The sequence below is a fragment of the Ambystoma mexicanum genome, chromosome 4q (genome assembly GCF_040938575.1).
Source record: "Ambystoma mexicanum isolate Mex_15411 chromosome 4q, UKY_AmexF1_1, whole genome shotgun sequence".
Taxonomy (NCBI): domain Eukaryota; kingdom Metazoa; phylum Chordata; class Amphibia; order Caudata; family Ambystomatidae; genus Ambystoma; species Ambystoma mexicanum.
The window spans coordinates 675591592-675605377 of NC_090928.1; the positions used below are offsets into that span (position 1 = coordinate 675591592).

At 44.8% G+C, this 13786-nt stretch overlaps 1 protein-coding gene across 1 annotated transcript; it reads right to left on the reverse strand.

Moving 5' to 3' along the window:
- Positions 1-9395: 9395 nt before the first annotated feature.
- CD93 (CD93 molecule) lies at positions 9396-12869 on the reverse strand. The gene has a single exon (XM_069608259.1). The coding sequence runs from the start codon at positions 12619-12621 to the stop codon at positions 10711-10713; it is 1911 nt and encodes a 636-aa protein (XP_069464360.1). The 5' UTR covers positions 12622-12869; the 3' UTR covers positions 9396-10710.
- Positions 12870-13786: the final 917 nt, after the last annotated feature.

Consider the following 13786-nt stretch of genomic DNA (forward strand, 5'->3'; position numbering starts at 1 on the left):
AATCCGCCGAAAATTCGCACTATTACCACCGGTGGGAAATCCGCAGGCGGTAAGAGCGTGAATTTTCCCCATTGAGCCCAATGAGGAATGGGGCATTCCCGAATGGGCTCAATGGGGAATTACATTACCGTCGAACTCGTGATCCGGCGCCATTAGCGCCGGGGAGTTCGGCGGTAGGGCTAATACCGCCGGCAGAACTACCGCCGGCGTTGCCGCCAAAGTCGTGATCAGTGTGCCCAATAAGTCTATTCATTCTTGGTGCACAACTTTCATATGGTACTAAGTGAAAGTCTCTTTCGATTTAAACCAAAACCGAAAAGGATCAATGTAGAAAAACTGCTCGCAGACCACACTGAGCGGTCTTTCTAAACCAACCCGTCACACCCTGCGACTCACATGGCAGGGACAGGATGGAAGAGGGAAGTTATGCTGTTAGAGGTAAGTGTTGTGTATGAGTGTCTGTCAGTCTGTACGTATGTTTGTCTGTGTGGAGTGTGAGGGTAATGTTTGTGGTGGGGGCTAGAGAGATCAGGGGCACGGGTAAGTGTGATTGTGTTTGTTTTTGTCAGTGTATATGTGGTGAGGGTTGAGGGGTATTGATTTTGGTGGTAAAGGGAGGTGGTGGAGGACCAAAAGGTTGTATGGGTGGTGAAACCCCTGATTTATAGGAAATCCCATCATGGTGGGAGCAAGTGGGGAATTGCAAATCCCCTGAAATAGTGCCAATTCCAGCACCGAAATACTGCTAATTCATAATTTTAAGGCTGCACCAAATCAGCCAAAAAGAATTGGTCTTTTTTGTCTGCGGCCTTCAAAATGCAGAACTATCGCATGGAACCGTTTCATATATACTTGTCGAATAACACGTTTGGGGTACTTTCATAACACAAAGAGTCTATCCACTACTTTATTCTCCTCTTGAAAATCTGATCGCGAGGAGCAATTGTGCATACCGCAAAATAGCTCTCCATGTGGAATACTCTACTTCAATGATCTTGGATGTTTACTTGCCTCAAAATGTTGGTAGGTGTTTTGTGAAACAGTTGATTCTAGTTTACCATTGTTCACTCATAATGCCACATCAAGATATCCAAACTGAACTTTGCTGAATGTATGTGCAGATGATAAGTTATATGGCTTGCTATTCAGCTTTGCAATGTATTTAGAAGTTCATCACTCCCACTCCATTTTAGTAGCAAATAATCAATGTAAGAGACCCACGATATTATATTGTCTGCATGCGTTGAATTATCCGATTTCCAGTCTATTGTCTGATCCCACCACCCCATGGACAACCTAATATAAGATATGTCCACGACAGTTCCCATGACAGTACCCCTCTTCTGTAAAAACCCATTATGTGTTAGACAAAAGCATAACATCTAAACAATGTATACATGTGTAAAGTGACGCCACTTCAAGGGCAAGCAAAGTGTCCACCCAAGGTAAGTGGTCTTATTTTATTAGCAGGTCTTTGGTATTGCCGATATATGAGTTGAGACCTATGAGAAAAAGTTGTAAAAAACCATCAACAAAATGAAAGGTGTCCCCTAAAAAAGAGTTAATGAAAGAAACATCACATCTAGCCCAGGGGCAGATGATGGGATTTATGAATGGTCACTGTGATCCACGGGGGAGTGATTGGATAATCAGTTTAAAGATACATTTTGTTATCTTCACTTATAACCATCTAGAAGGAGATCATGAAACTGAGCCATGATTATTATAGTGGGGTGATTAGGTAATTGCTCATAACAGCTTGTGCCCCTAAATTGGTTGTAAGCTTCTTTAATATAGTCACATTTATGTTTTATTCTGAAAATCAACGCTTGCCCGAGGGCTTACTAATAATAGACGGGCAGGCATCACAAAGCTCTGTGCTGGGTTTAATGCATCAGCTGTCGCCCTGGGTTGCGCCTGGGAGATATGTGTACACTTTTTGTTCATATGAATTAAACCACATTAACTTTGATTTTGTGGTACCCCATATTTTATATGTGCTCCTAAGGGCTGGGTTTCTCTCCCCTGTTGCTTGTGCAAGAAATGAATGGGGATATTCTTTCTTTCGAAGACCATCACTGTGGAATGGATCACCTTATATCAAAGCACCTGCACACACTATGTTAGAGGCTCTTATGCTGCTTGTCACCCAATAGCCCAGATAAAAACAATTTGCATTGACTTTACCCAAATATTTTTTGCTAATAACCTACAGGATTGATTTGGCAGACATTGTCTAAGATGGAACATTTGTCGGAAATATGTTACACAGGTTTAGAAGTTATTAAACAAATAATAAAAAAGGTCCTTTCATCATTTCTCCATGGAGAAAATGGTACTTTGCGTGAACAAGCGCACAGTGAAAACTGCTGGATGGATTTGCACCAGTTAGGTGGACACTTTGGATGTGCTGGAATGGGGGATGTGGGCCATGACCATAGACTGGTGAGACATGGTATTTTATCCTAATTGTTGCACGGTGGACAGTGGCCATGACCAAAGACCATGGCCAGTGAGCACTGGACATAATACAGCATGACAAAATCCTTGAACTTCATGGGAAGAAAGGTTAATAAAGGAATTGCAACAAAACACATGAAATGTTGTGAATGTGGGAAGTGATGAGAATGTTAACTCTGAGTCACCAGTGTAGATGTCATCCATGTCGGTATATTTATATATATTCAAGGAAAACACTTTAGTTGCAGGGACGTTAAGGTGAGAATTTACCACATAAAAAACCTGAAATTCAGCTAAAGCTACCTTAACATTGCGCCCTCTGTTGCACAGCCTTTGACCACAATGATGACATCACAGATGATATCCCTGATGACATCACTGGTGACATCACTAATTACATCATCTATGACATCTCTGGCAGCGTCATAAATTACATACAACACTAATTGGTCATGACCAGGGGCCACGGCCGTTAGCTGTGCCACTGTAAATAACAACACATTAAAGAGCCATTATGCATTGCTTTTGGCCACTGTATACTTTAGAATACTTATAAACCACTAGCCATGGCGTTTGGCTATGGCCAGTGGCCAAGGCCAAACACTGTGCCCACTAAATATTTTACAAACTATTTCAAAAGTAGCCATTGGCCATGTCGACTGTATATTTTAACACCTTAAGGGGCCACTAGCTATGAACTTCATCCATGGCCACTGGTCACAGCCTTTGGCTGAGTCCACTGTATATTTCACAACACTAGCCATGGCCTTCAGCCATAACCCCTGTATATTTGAACACATTAAGGAGCAGTAGTCATGGTCTTCAGCCATGGTCTGTGGCCATGGCCTCCGGCCATGCTTACTGTATATTTTCAAACAGTAAAGGGCCCCTAGCCATGGCCTTTGGCCATGGCCAGTGCTACAGTCTTTGGCCATGCCCACTGTATATTTTTCAACACCAACTGGGCAGTAACCATGGTCTTTACCCATAGCCAATGGTCACAACCTTCATCGGTGTATATTTTAACACATTAAAGGGCCACTATCTATGGCCTTTCGCCATAGCCAGTGGCATGGCCTTCAGCCATGGCCACTGTATATTGTACAACACTAACTAGCCATAGCCAAGGCAAAGGCCACAGCTAAGGCCACAATCTACATCGTTATTTAGTTAAACAAAGCTTTTATTAGCTAAGTCAGAAATGATGTTGTCTGATGCCATCACAGATGTAATTAGTGGTGTGATATATGATGTAATTTGTGATGTCACCCGAGATGTCATAGATGATGTAATTAGTGATGTCACCAGTGATGCCATCAGTGATGTCACCAGGGATGTCATCTGTGATGGCATCATTGTGGTCAAAGGCTGCACAACAGGGGGTGCAAAGTTATGCTGACTTTATCTGAATTTCAGGGTTTTCTTTGCATTAAGTTCTCACTATAACGTCCCTGCAACTAACGTTTTTCCCTTGAATTTCAACATTTTCTTTACAATTCACTGTTCACCTTAACGTCCCTGCAACTAACGAAACTAACGTTTTTTCATTGAATTTCAAGGGTTTTGTTATTCCATAGATTTTTCTCGTGCCACTGGCCTTGGCCTTCAGCCATGACCACTGTATATTTTTAAATGCTAGTCGACCACTAGCCATGGCCTTTGGCCATGCCAAGTGACTGTATTTTTTAAATCACTACCAGACCACTAGCCATGGGCTTTGGCCATGCCCACTATCCATTTTAGATCACTGTCAGACCACTAGCCATGGATTTCGGCCATGGGCCATGCGCACTATGTTTTAAATCAGTACCAGTCCACTAGCCATGGCCTTTGGCCGTGCCCACTGTCCATTTGAGAACACTACCAGACCACTAGCCATGGCCAGTGGGCACCATCTCAGGCCGTGCCCACTTTTATTTTTTAAATCACTACCTGATCACTAGCCATGGCTTCCGGCTATGCCCATTGTCCATTTCAGAACACTACCATACCACTAGCCATGGTCTTTGCCCACTGTATTTTTTTAAAATGTCTACCTGGTCACAAGCCATGGCCTTTACCCACTGTATTGTTTAAATCACTACAAGACAACTAGCTATGGACTTTAGGCATGGCGAGTGGGCACGGCCACTGTATTTTTTAAATCAATACCAGATCACTAGCCATTTCAGAACACTACCATACCACTAGCCATGGTCTTTGCCCACTGTATTTTTTAAAATTCTCTACCTGGTCACAAACCATGGCCTTTACCCACTGTATTGTTTAAATCACTACCAGACCACTAGCCATGGCCTTCAGCCATGGTGAGTGGGCACGGCCACTGTATTTTTTAATCAATACCAGATCACTAGCCTGGCCTTCTGCCACGTCTAGTGGGCACGGCCACTGTCCATTTTTGAACACCACCAGACCACTAGCAGTGGCCTTAGGCTGTGACCTCTGTTCATTTTAGAACACTACCAGACCACTAGCCATGGCCTTCTGCCATGGCTAGTGGGCACGGCCACTGCCCATTTTAAAACACTACCAGACCACTAGCCATGGCCTTCGGGTGAGTGCACTGTCCATTTTAGAACACTGCCATACCACTAGCCATAGCCTTCGGCCATGCACACTGTATTTATTAAATCACTACCTGATTCAACAGAATAACCACGGCTGCAAAAGAAGACAAGATCGGGAAAGAAAATGTGTCACGCGGAACAAGTGTTGGGGGGCATGGGAGAGGGGTAGGGAGGCAAACATGAGTTTAGAGGAGTGGGGGAGCATTCAGGAAGAGAGATGCACCTAGTCAGTGACTGGGAGGGTCGGTAAATATTTTTTTCTGTCTCTGTTTTTCCCGATAACTGCGGTTATCGGGTGCCCACAGATACCCGGGGGCATCCGTAGCACATTTGTATTATAACCGTGGTTATGGCGAAACGTTTTTTTTTTTTAAAAGAAAATAAAGCAACAAAATATTTGGACAGCTACAGTGAGGTGGGGGTGGAAAGTGGACATGGCACATGGCTAGTGGCGTGATAGTCTTTTAACCAATCTCACTAGTCGGGGCCAGAGGTCATGTCAAGTGGGCTCAAAATAAATGAAAAGTGGTCATGGCCGAATGCCATGGCCACCAAGGGGGTGTAAAAGAAACATATTGGGCGAACATATACAGTGGACATGGATGAAAGCAATGACTATTGGCTTGGTAGTGTTGTAAAATGTAGGGTGGGCACGCCCAAAGGCTGTGCTCACTAGCCAGAGAAAGTGGCCAAAAGCCATGGCCAGTGGCATCTAAAAAAACTATGGTATAACAAAACCCTTGAAATTCACTGAAAAAACGTTTATTTAAGTTTAGTTAAGTTGACCAGTTTTATTGCAACAAAACCCTTGAAATTCACTGGATGTTGGAAGTCATGATCGGCTTAACTCTGCATGCTCCTGTGGCGAGGTCCATAAGCACATACATATTATAAGAGAAGGGAGTCACAAGATATACAAAATGGCATTATTGGGGCAATATCAATTTGGGGGACATCAACTGCAGCGTGCCAAGTTAAACTGGTCATTACTTCCTACATCTGCTCAATTTCAAGGGTTTTGTTGAGATATTTGCAATAAATCTGGTCAAACGTAACTAAACTTAAAAGTGTTTTCATTGAATATAAATCAGTGGGCAGCATGCCAACACACTTTGTCTTTGTACTCACAGAAGAAACAGATTATTAGTTTTATTCTGAGAGTGACAATTTGCAAGAAGGAGGGACATTTAGAGAGGCACACTTTTGTGTATTCTCGACAATAGAAGCTATTAATAAAAAGAAAAGAAAAATATGGAATTGTACATTGTAATTGTACATTGTAAATGTGCTCAATTTCAAATTTTAGAATGTTCATTTCTAATCACTTCCGGTATATATTGTACCCATCGATAGAACGTTACACTTCACATAGCGAACAAAGCACATTATCAAACCTAGAGTAACCATATACATTGTTTTCAGATAGAAGGTTATAAGATGAACGATCTGATGCTCTCCTGTTGTACCTCTTTTGAAATACCCCTGAGAGATTGGGCAAGGGAACAAACCGAATCCAATTGATATTTCTGTCTGCTTTGCATGCAGTCAGAGAGAATTTTGGGAACATAAACATTGCCATAGATCTTCATATTTGACAAATATGCCATTATTAAAAAGGTTGTATGCTTGAATCACTTCGTACATAATGGAAGTACAACAAGTATGACCTACTGACAGTTGACATGTATGTGAGATATTCCAGCCCCGTACTTACAGGCAGGGTGCCCTGATAGATGTTTTCTCCTGGATCCGGTAGCTGATATATGGGATTTTGTTCATGCCCTGATCTATAGGAAGAAAGTTCCAGTGGTGTTTTTTGCTCCTCTTTGTGCCCTGCAGAAGCATCCATAAATCTGCAGAAAATGTCCTGCGAGCTCCACTCTTTCACTGACCCTCTTTTACTTGTGTGTCACCCTCTTTCCTCCCCACCCCCTTTAAAATAGCAGCACCCTGTTGCTGCCTTGGAACTACTATCAAGTACTCCCTGATGTGGTCAATATACAGTAATTTAGAACAATAATAGGGAAATGGTGAAACACACCCAAAAGGACACATGTAATTTTGGGTTTGGTGGGATGTTAAGAGATGCGTTTCTTTCTCTGGGTTACTCTGGAGAAAGTAATATATTGATATACGCAAAAGTAGACTTCCAGAGAAAGGGGCCCCTGTGCTACACACAGCCTGCTCAAGGGTCCCCGGCAGGACCTCACATCAATTGAACTTTTTGCACAGGGTCGGACTGGGAAATACAATCGCCCTGGGCACCAATCAGAACTTACAATTCATTACTTTTCAGAACATACCATTTCAGTCCTGCCCAAGGGGGAGTTTTTGGTGAAATGTGTTGCAAATAGAGCATTTGAAGGAATATTTCCTCCGAAACATTCGATAGAACTAGCATGAAACTGGCCCACTCTGGGGAATAAAAACTGCCCCACTCTGGCCAATAAAATTGGCCCACACTATGAACATGGGCTGGCATTTCGGGCATTGCCCAATAGGACAGTCTGAGCCTGTTTTTGGAAGCTCTATATTGCACGTTATTGTGGAATGTGAGACTCTGTGCGGCATATGTTAGCAGCACATATGGGGTAACAATATTATTGGGATATTAGAAGCGGTTTACCCAAATAGACCGAATTTAACTTACTGAATGGGAGAACTGGTAGAATTTCGGCAGTACGAAAAGAGTGAACGGACGAAAATGTCAACCAAATCTCTCATTCGGTGGGATTATAGTGAACAAGGAAGCGGCGGCTGCTGGGGTGTCCCCCGCACTCTTGTTCACTATAATGTCAGCGTAGCCCTTTGTGTAAAGTTAAGAAAAGAAATGGACCCTGTGACGATGGTTCCCGATCACCGAAGTGAATGGGAACAGGCATTGCAGGGAAATAGTGAGCCCCTGGCACGCAGTGAACTGTGTCGCTGCAAGGTAGGCATTTAAGGGGGGAGTGGGTAATGTATTTGTTTTTGGTTGTTTTACTGAATTCAAATTTCTGACTGTGGTCAATTCTGCCACGATTCTTTGAACTTCATTTGAAGCAGCATATGGTAGCCAAAACCTCTTGGCGCTGCCACTGCTTGTCATAATATTTTTATAGTGCATGTAGTAAAATAGTCCATAGTGATATGTTGATTGACTGTTACCCATAATCTGGAGTTGAGCTTTGACTACCACAAAGAGTAACTCTTCCATTGTACAAGCAACCAGCAGTCATCCAATGGCAAGCTCAATAAGTGTGTTTGTATGCCATAAGTGACATATAATTGCAACAAAAGGTTTAGAAAGAGGGCATTGCTAAGCATGATTAGTATTTTTGTATTATTAAAAGAAAAATTAGCTTTTATTCCACACTTCATGCCGAAGGCCAGCCCCTAAGCGCAGGACTGGGATTCGAAGTATTGGCCCTCTTTATTGTCTTGCTTCTAATACACACAAGTAGCCTCTGAGCTATCCTCCCAAACCGTAATGCTGGCAAAAGCCACCAGTGCTCGTGGCATGTATATGTGCAATAATCGATGTGGTAGCGTACAGTATCCTGGTGCATACTTGTATTCCTTATTCACGCGTATATATATATACACACACAGACACACACACACCCACTTGAGCGATTGGCATATAGATTTCCGCGAACCTCACAGTTGTGTTGCCCCAAGTGCATAATGTAGGACAGGCTTCAACCCTGGGTTCATAGCTCCACGTTCACGAGTTTAAGCTTTAGATCACATCTCCTTCTTCTTGTTAGCAGAGGGTGCGAAGGAGGGCGCACAAAGAGAGCGAGAGACATTTTTGTGTGTGGAGGGAAATGGAGAGTCTGTGGAGCGGGCGGGACATTTTAATGTGTGGCAAGAAATGGAGAAGGCCTCATTGCGACTCTGCCGGTCTGGAAACCAGGGTGCCGGTAAACTCATCGGCACCCTTGTTTCCGGACCTGGAAATTACAAGTTGCGGCTAACAGGTCTGACTCTGCTGGGCACAGCAACCACAGTAGGCAGACTCTTCAAGGAAGCACTGGAACCGTTAGCAACGGTGCCAGCGTTTCCATGAACCCGAGGACTCCACGGGAATGGCGAACAACTTTTACCGGCAATTAGCTTGCTGGTCTGACAGGACTTGTAATGTCCCGGTGGTACCAGCAAGCTAGGTACCGGTAAAATGTCATGAGACTGGCAGCAACCCTCTGGTAGCACCGGCAGGGTTACCGCCAGACTCGTAATTAGGTTTGTGTGGAGCGTGAAAAGGGAGAGTGGAAAGGGAATATTTGAACACCATTTAATTACTAGCTGACCTGCTAAAAAGGAATCCCACGTAGAGCAGCACAACTCGTGTGTGAAATAAAGCACGCTTACTGTCCAGAACACCCCTTCCTTCTCAACGCTTTATTTCTCCCGTGTCCGTGTGTGTTCGCATGTTCAAAGGCACCAACATCGCAAGTAAAATTGTGAACAACAATAACGCTACATACAGTGTGCATTTCACTTAGAAAACTTCTTTTGGGATAAACTTTGGCATCTGCATACATTTTGCGTTCGTTTTTTAACTGTAGAGAAAAAGCTATGTTGACACAGACCTCCCGTTCCATACATATCCCCAGAAGGCAAACATGAACATATTTACATACATTGAGTGAACACATGACATTGTGCGGGCGTGCCTGACAGGAACGATGACGTCTACTCTGGCTGGTTGGTTTCAAGTCCCATATCACTCTATGATGGAGAACAAAGTTCAAGTATTGACACGTGCTAAATGTTTTCATCTGAATAATTGAAGACTGAATTGAATATTTAAATTGAAAAAAATGGAATGAGCAAAAATGTTTTACAAAGCGAGCATCCTTCTTAAAGTTTGTGCTTCAGACAAAAAGGAAGGATCAGCTTAAAGCAAAACGCATCGTACATCCCGTGTATCATCTGAACTCTTAGCAAATATCCTCTTACCTTCTTCACACCCGCTGAACAATAACTTGTGCCTGTTTAAAAATCTGTTTTTTTTTCAAACCACAGAGGGCATAGTGATGCAGGATTCAAATCGTTAGTTATAATTAGAAAGTTCGACCGGGATCTTGGTCTGAGATATGGTGCAGCAGTGGAGTCTTTTTTTAGAGTCATTTAATGAGCTGAATATTGAAGTGCATTGCTATTCTTTACACAAAATCTTTACAAATGTCACGATGGCTGGGGGTATTGCCTTGCTTTGAGAGGCGTTCCAAATCTACATACTGTGGACCTGATGCATGAAACAAGCTTCTAGTAACTTCGCCTTACTCCTGATGTAACTTTGCCTTACTCCTAATTTACTCCTGTTAGTAACCTCTCTTCAGGAGTAAGTCAGGGGTAAGTCATAGTGACTTCTTTGTGAACTGACCCCTTAGTACAACATCTGAAAAAGTCTGCTGGTGTTGGTGAGGTAGTCCAGATTACCTGTACTCCTTGATCACAGCCTTATTGCCCGATTCCTCGCACCAGCATTTTCCTGTTGCACTCCCATGGCTAGTCGTGCTTTCCGCCTTGGTCGCCCTTCTGGTGGTGTTGGTGAGGTAGTCCAGATTACTTGTACTTATTGTTCATAGCCTTGTTGCCCGATTGCTCCCCATAGTACTTGGTTGTTGCGCACCGTTGGGTAGTCTTGCTTTCCTTCTTGGTCGCCGTGCTGGTGGCATTGGTGAATTAGTCCAGATTACCGGTACTCGTTGTTCATAGCCTTGTTGCCCGATTCCTCCCAACAATACTTGTCTGTTGCATTCCCAGGGGTAGTCTTGCTTTCCTTCTTGGTTGCCTTTCTTCTGAACAGGAACACCCCGAGTGCCAAGGCCAGAAGCAGAAGGACCACAATCACAGCAGCGACAACCGAGAATAGGAGCATCTTATTGCTACCCTGGCTCGCATGAATGATGTTGGCCACGGAGTCAGTATCGTTAGAGCTCAGGGCCAACGCTGGCATGATGGTGCTTGGAAGCGGGCTGCCATGGATCGTCTCATCCCATCCTGACTTGATGACTTTGTCAGGTTTGGAGTATCGGTTCGTCAAAGCTGGGGTTGGGGTTTGAGTGTCGATCTCATCTTTTGGGGAGATCACTGCCTCAGTATTGGTGTTTGTAAACATGCAGGAGATGCCGTCAGGGGCCAGAACAAGCCCTTCTCCACATGCACACTCATAACTCCCGGGTGTGTTGTGACACAGGTCCTCACAGGGCTTCTTCTGGCATTCATCCACATCCACGCAGGTGGTGGCCTCTTCGCCCTTCACATAACCCTCCTTGCAGTAGCACGTGTAGGAACCGTTGGTGTTTATGCATCCCTGGGCACAAGGGTTCCCTTGCCAGCACTCGTCCAGATCCTGGCATGCTTTGCCCATTGCCTCAAAACCCATCAGACAACTGCAGCTGAAGCTCCCTGGGCTGTTGGTGCACACTTGCTCGCAGGGGTGCTGGAGGCACTCATCCACATCAATGCAATCCTTTTTGTTTTGGGCCAGAATGTGTCCTTCATAGCAACTGCATTCATATCCACTCTGGAGACTGGTGCAGGTCTGCTGGCATGGGCTAGGCTTGCAGTGATCGATTAAAGCACACGTGACCATGTCCGGCAACAGCTCATAGCCTGTCCTGCAGCCACAGCTGATGGAGTCACTGTCAGCATTAACAGAGCAGTCCTGCTCACAGCCGCCATTATTGTAGCTGCAGCCATGGTTTGTGGAGACGCAGAAGGGACCTGATCGGTTCCAGTCAAACCCCTTCTCTGAATTGTCATTGCAGAAGAGAAATGTTGTATCCGGCTTTTGCTGGGAATCACAACGGACCGTGGCCCCTGTGGCAAAGGGGACCAGCTTCAGGGACGTGCTTGTGAAGCCAAAGGGCATGGCATACACTACCACACCTGGGCCTGCCAGGGCTACCTGGCGGCACATGCCCCGGAAGGAGAACTTGCAGATGTAACCTTTCACAGGGGTCAGGCACTTCCCATCAGACCACTTGAAGTTCTGCGGGGACTCCAAGAAGACATTCATACTCACACACCTGTTCATTGTACAGGTTTGCATGGGCTCGTCCATCCATTTGGAGAACTGGCTCTCCTCTTCCTCCGCCTTTCCCCTGCTTGTAATCCACGAGAAGCCCCTCAACGGCTTATACTTTTGGTAGCACTCTTTCTTCTCTAAAGACAGCCCAATCCAGAGTTTGAGCGCCCCCGAGACCAGGACGCTTTCTGGAAGCTTCTGCAGCAGCGCCTGCAAGTGTTGGTCTTCTTCTGGGCTCTTCACGGTCGCTAGGTGTCCTCCATTTATCGCACACGCTTGCCTGGCCGCCTGAAAATCTTTGCTGCTGTCCAGATGCACCGTGTAGCAGGCGTTGGTGGCGCACAGCACCTCACTCTCCACTGCCGTCGTTATGCCCATGGCACGGCACAAGCAAAGCGCGTGGCACCACAGCAGGAGCAGGCGCCTCTCCATGCCGCCTTGCTCTCCCCACCAGCCTACAGCTTCCACGCAGTGCAGCAGCAGCAGCAGCCCCGGGTCAGGTCTGGACTCCAGAGCACGAGGAGCAAAAGGCTGGCGCTTGCACTTCCAGTAACTCCTATCTGTTGCTTGCATGCGCTCCTTCGCATATATCCTGTGCTGTCTTGATGTAGATTTCTTTTACCGGAGATTAGCGTTTCCTGTGGTCTATTTTTGCTGCCATTATGTTTTGGTTGTTTTTGTTCTGTGCATGAGGTCACTCACTGTCCCCAAACTGCGCACATGTGCCGGTGTATTGTTAAGGCGCACTAGGGCGCTTCTCGTCTTCATTTCATGGGACCAAAGACAGGTTTTTAGCTCTTTCTGGATTGCTGTTTTATTTTTCTATGGACACGAAAGGTTATTAGGGAGTTTCCAAGTTCCTTATCGGATAATTCTGCGACTGCCGGAAGAAGAACTTCTGCTTTTAAAGCGAGTGGCAAAAAATCATTGGATTAAAAAAAATAGAAGATTGATGCCAAGGTTATTTGTTGCAGTGTTTCATTTCATATTTCTAGGCTTGACCATCCAGCAACATAATTTATTTTAGGGAATGTTTTTCCAATGAAGACATTTTAGTGCCTGTGCCAGTCCCTAAATAGGAATTAGACCGTGGGAACGTGTGTATGAAACTCTAAGCAATGCTGCTTAAAATGGCAATGGTATTCATTCTGTATATCATTTTAAATACAACAGCCTTGATCAAAACTCTACTCGGCAACCCCCCCATGTCGTCAAAGTAAGGATTCCTTCTATCTATGATTCTTGTGGTATATTAATCCAGCTGCGTCATTCCCTTAAAGGCCAGGCGGCAGTGATCGGAGAGATGGCATTAATGTGTTCTTCTCCCGATTAGTTTTATCTGAACGCTTGCGAACCAACCACTGACCAAATACAATCCCCTAGTGTCTGGTTTCGTTCTTTTGAAACTGCAATCTATATGAAGTTATGAGGGGCTGTGTGATTTCTGTTTGGTCATATGCATGGTTCTGTTGGGCACTATGCTGTGATCTCATTGGTGATTTGAGGCTGCCTGTGTCTGCATTCTGAGCGTGGCACTAGAAGTGGGTCTCTCTAATGCTGTCCAGTAGTCTGTTTCATGTTATATGAGCTTTTGGGCTGACTGCACAAAATACCCAGACTCGCTGTTAGTGGAAAGGCCGTTTTAATGTGACAGGCCATGGCTTACAAACTACGTCAACCTAGCCCCTTACAGACTATACAAGACATTAAACATGTAGGAAAACCCAGTTGTGCCCCC

Coding starts and splice junctions, on each gene's coding strand:
- CD93 (XM_069608259.1), bottom strand. CDS start 12,621: ATGCAAGCAACAGATAGGAGTTACTGGAAGTGCAAGCGCCAGCCTTTT.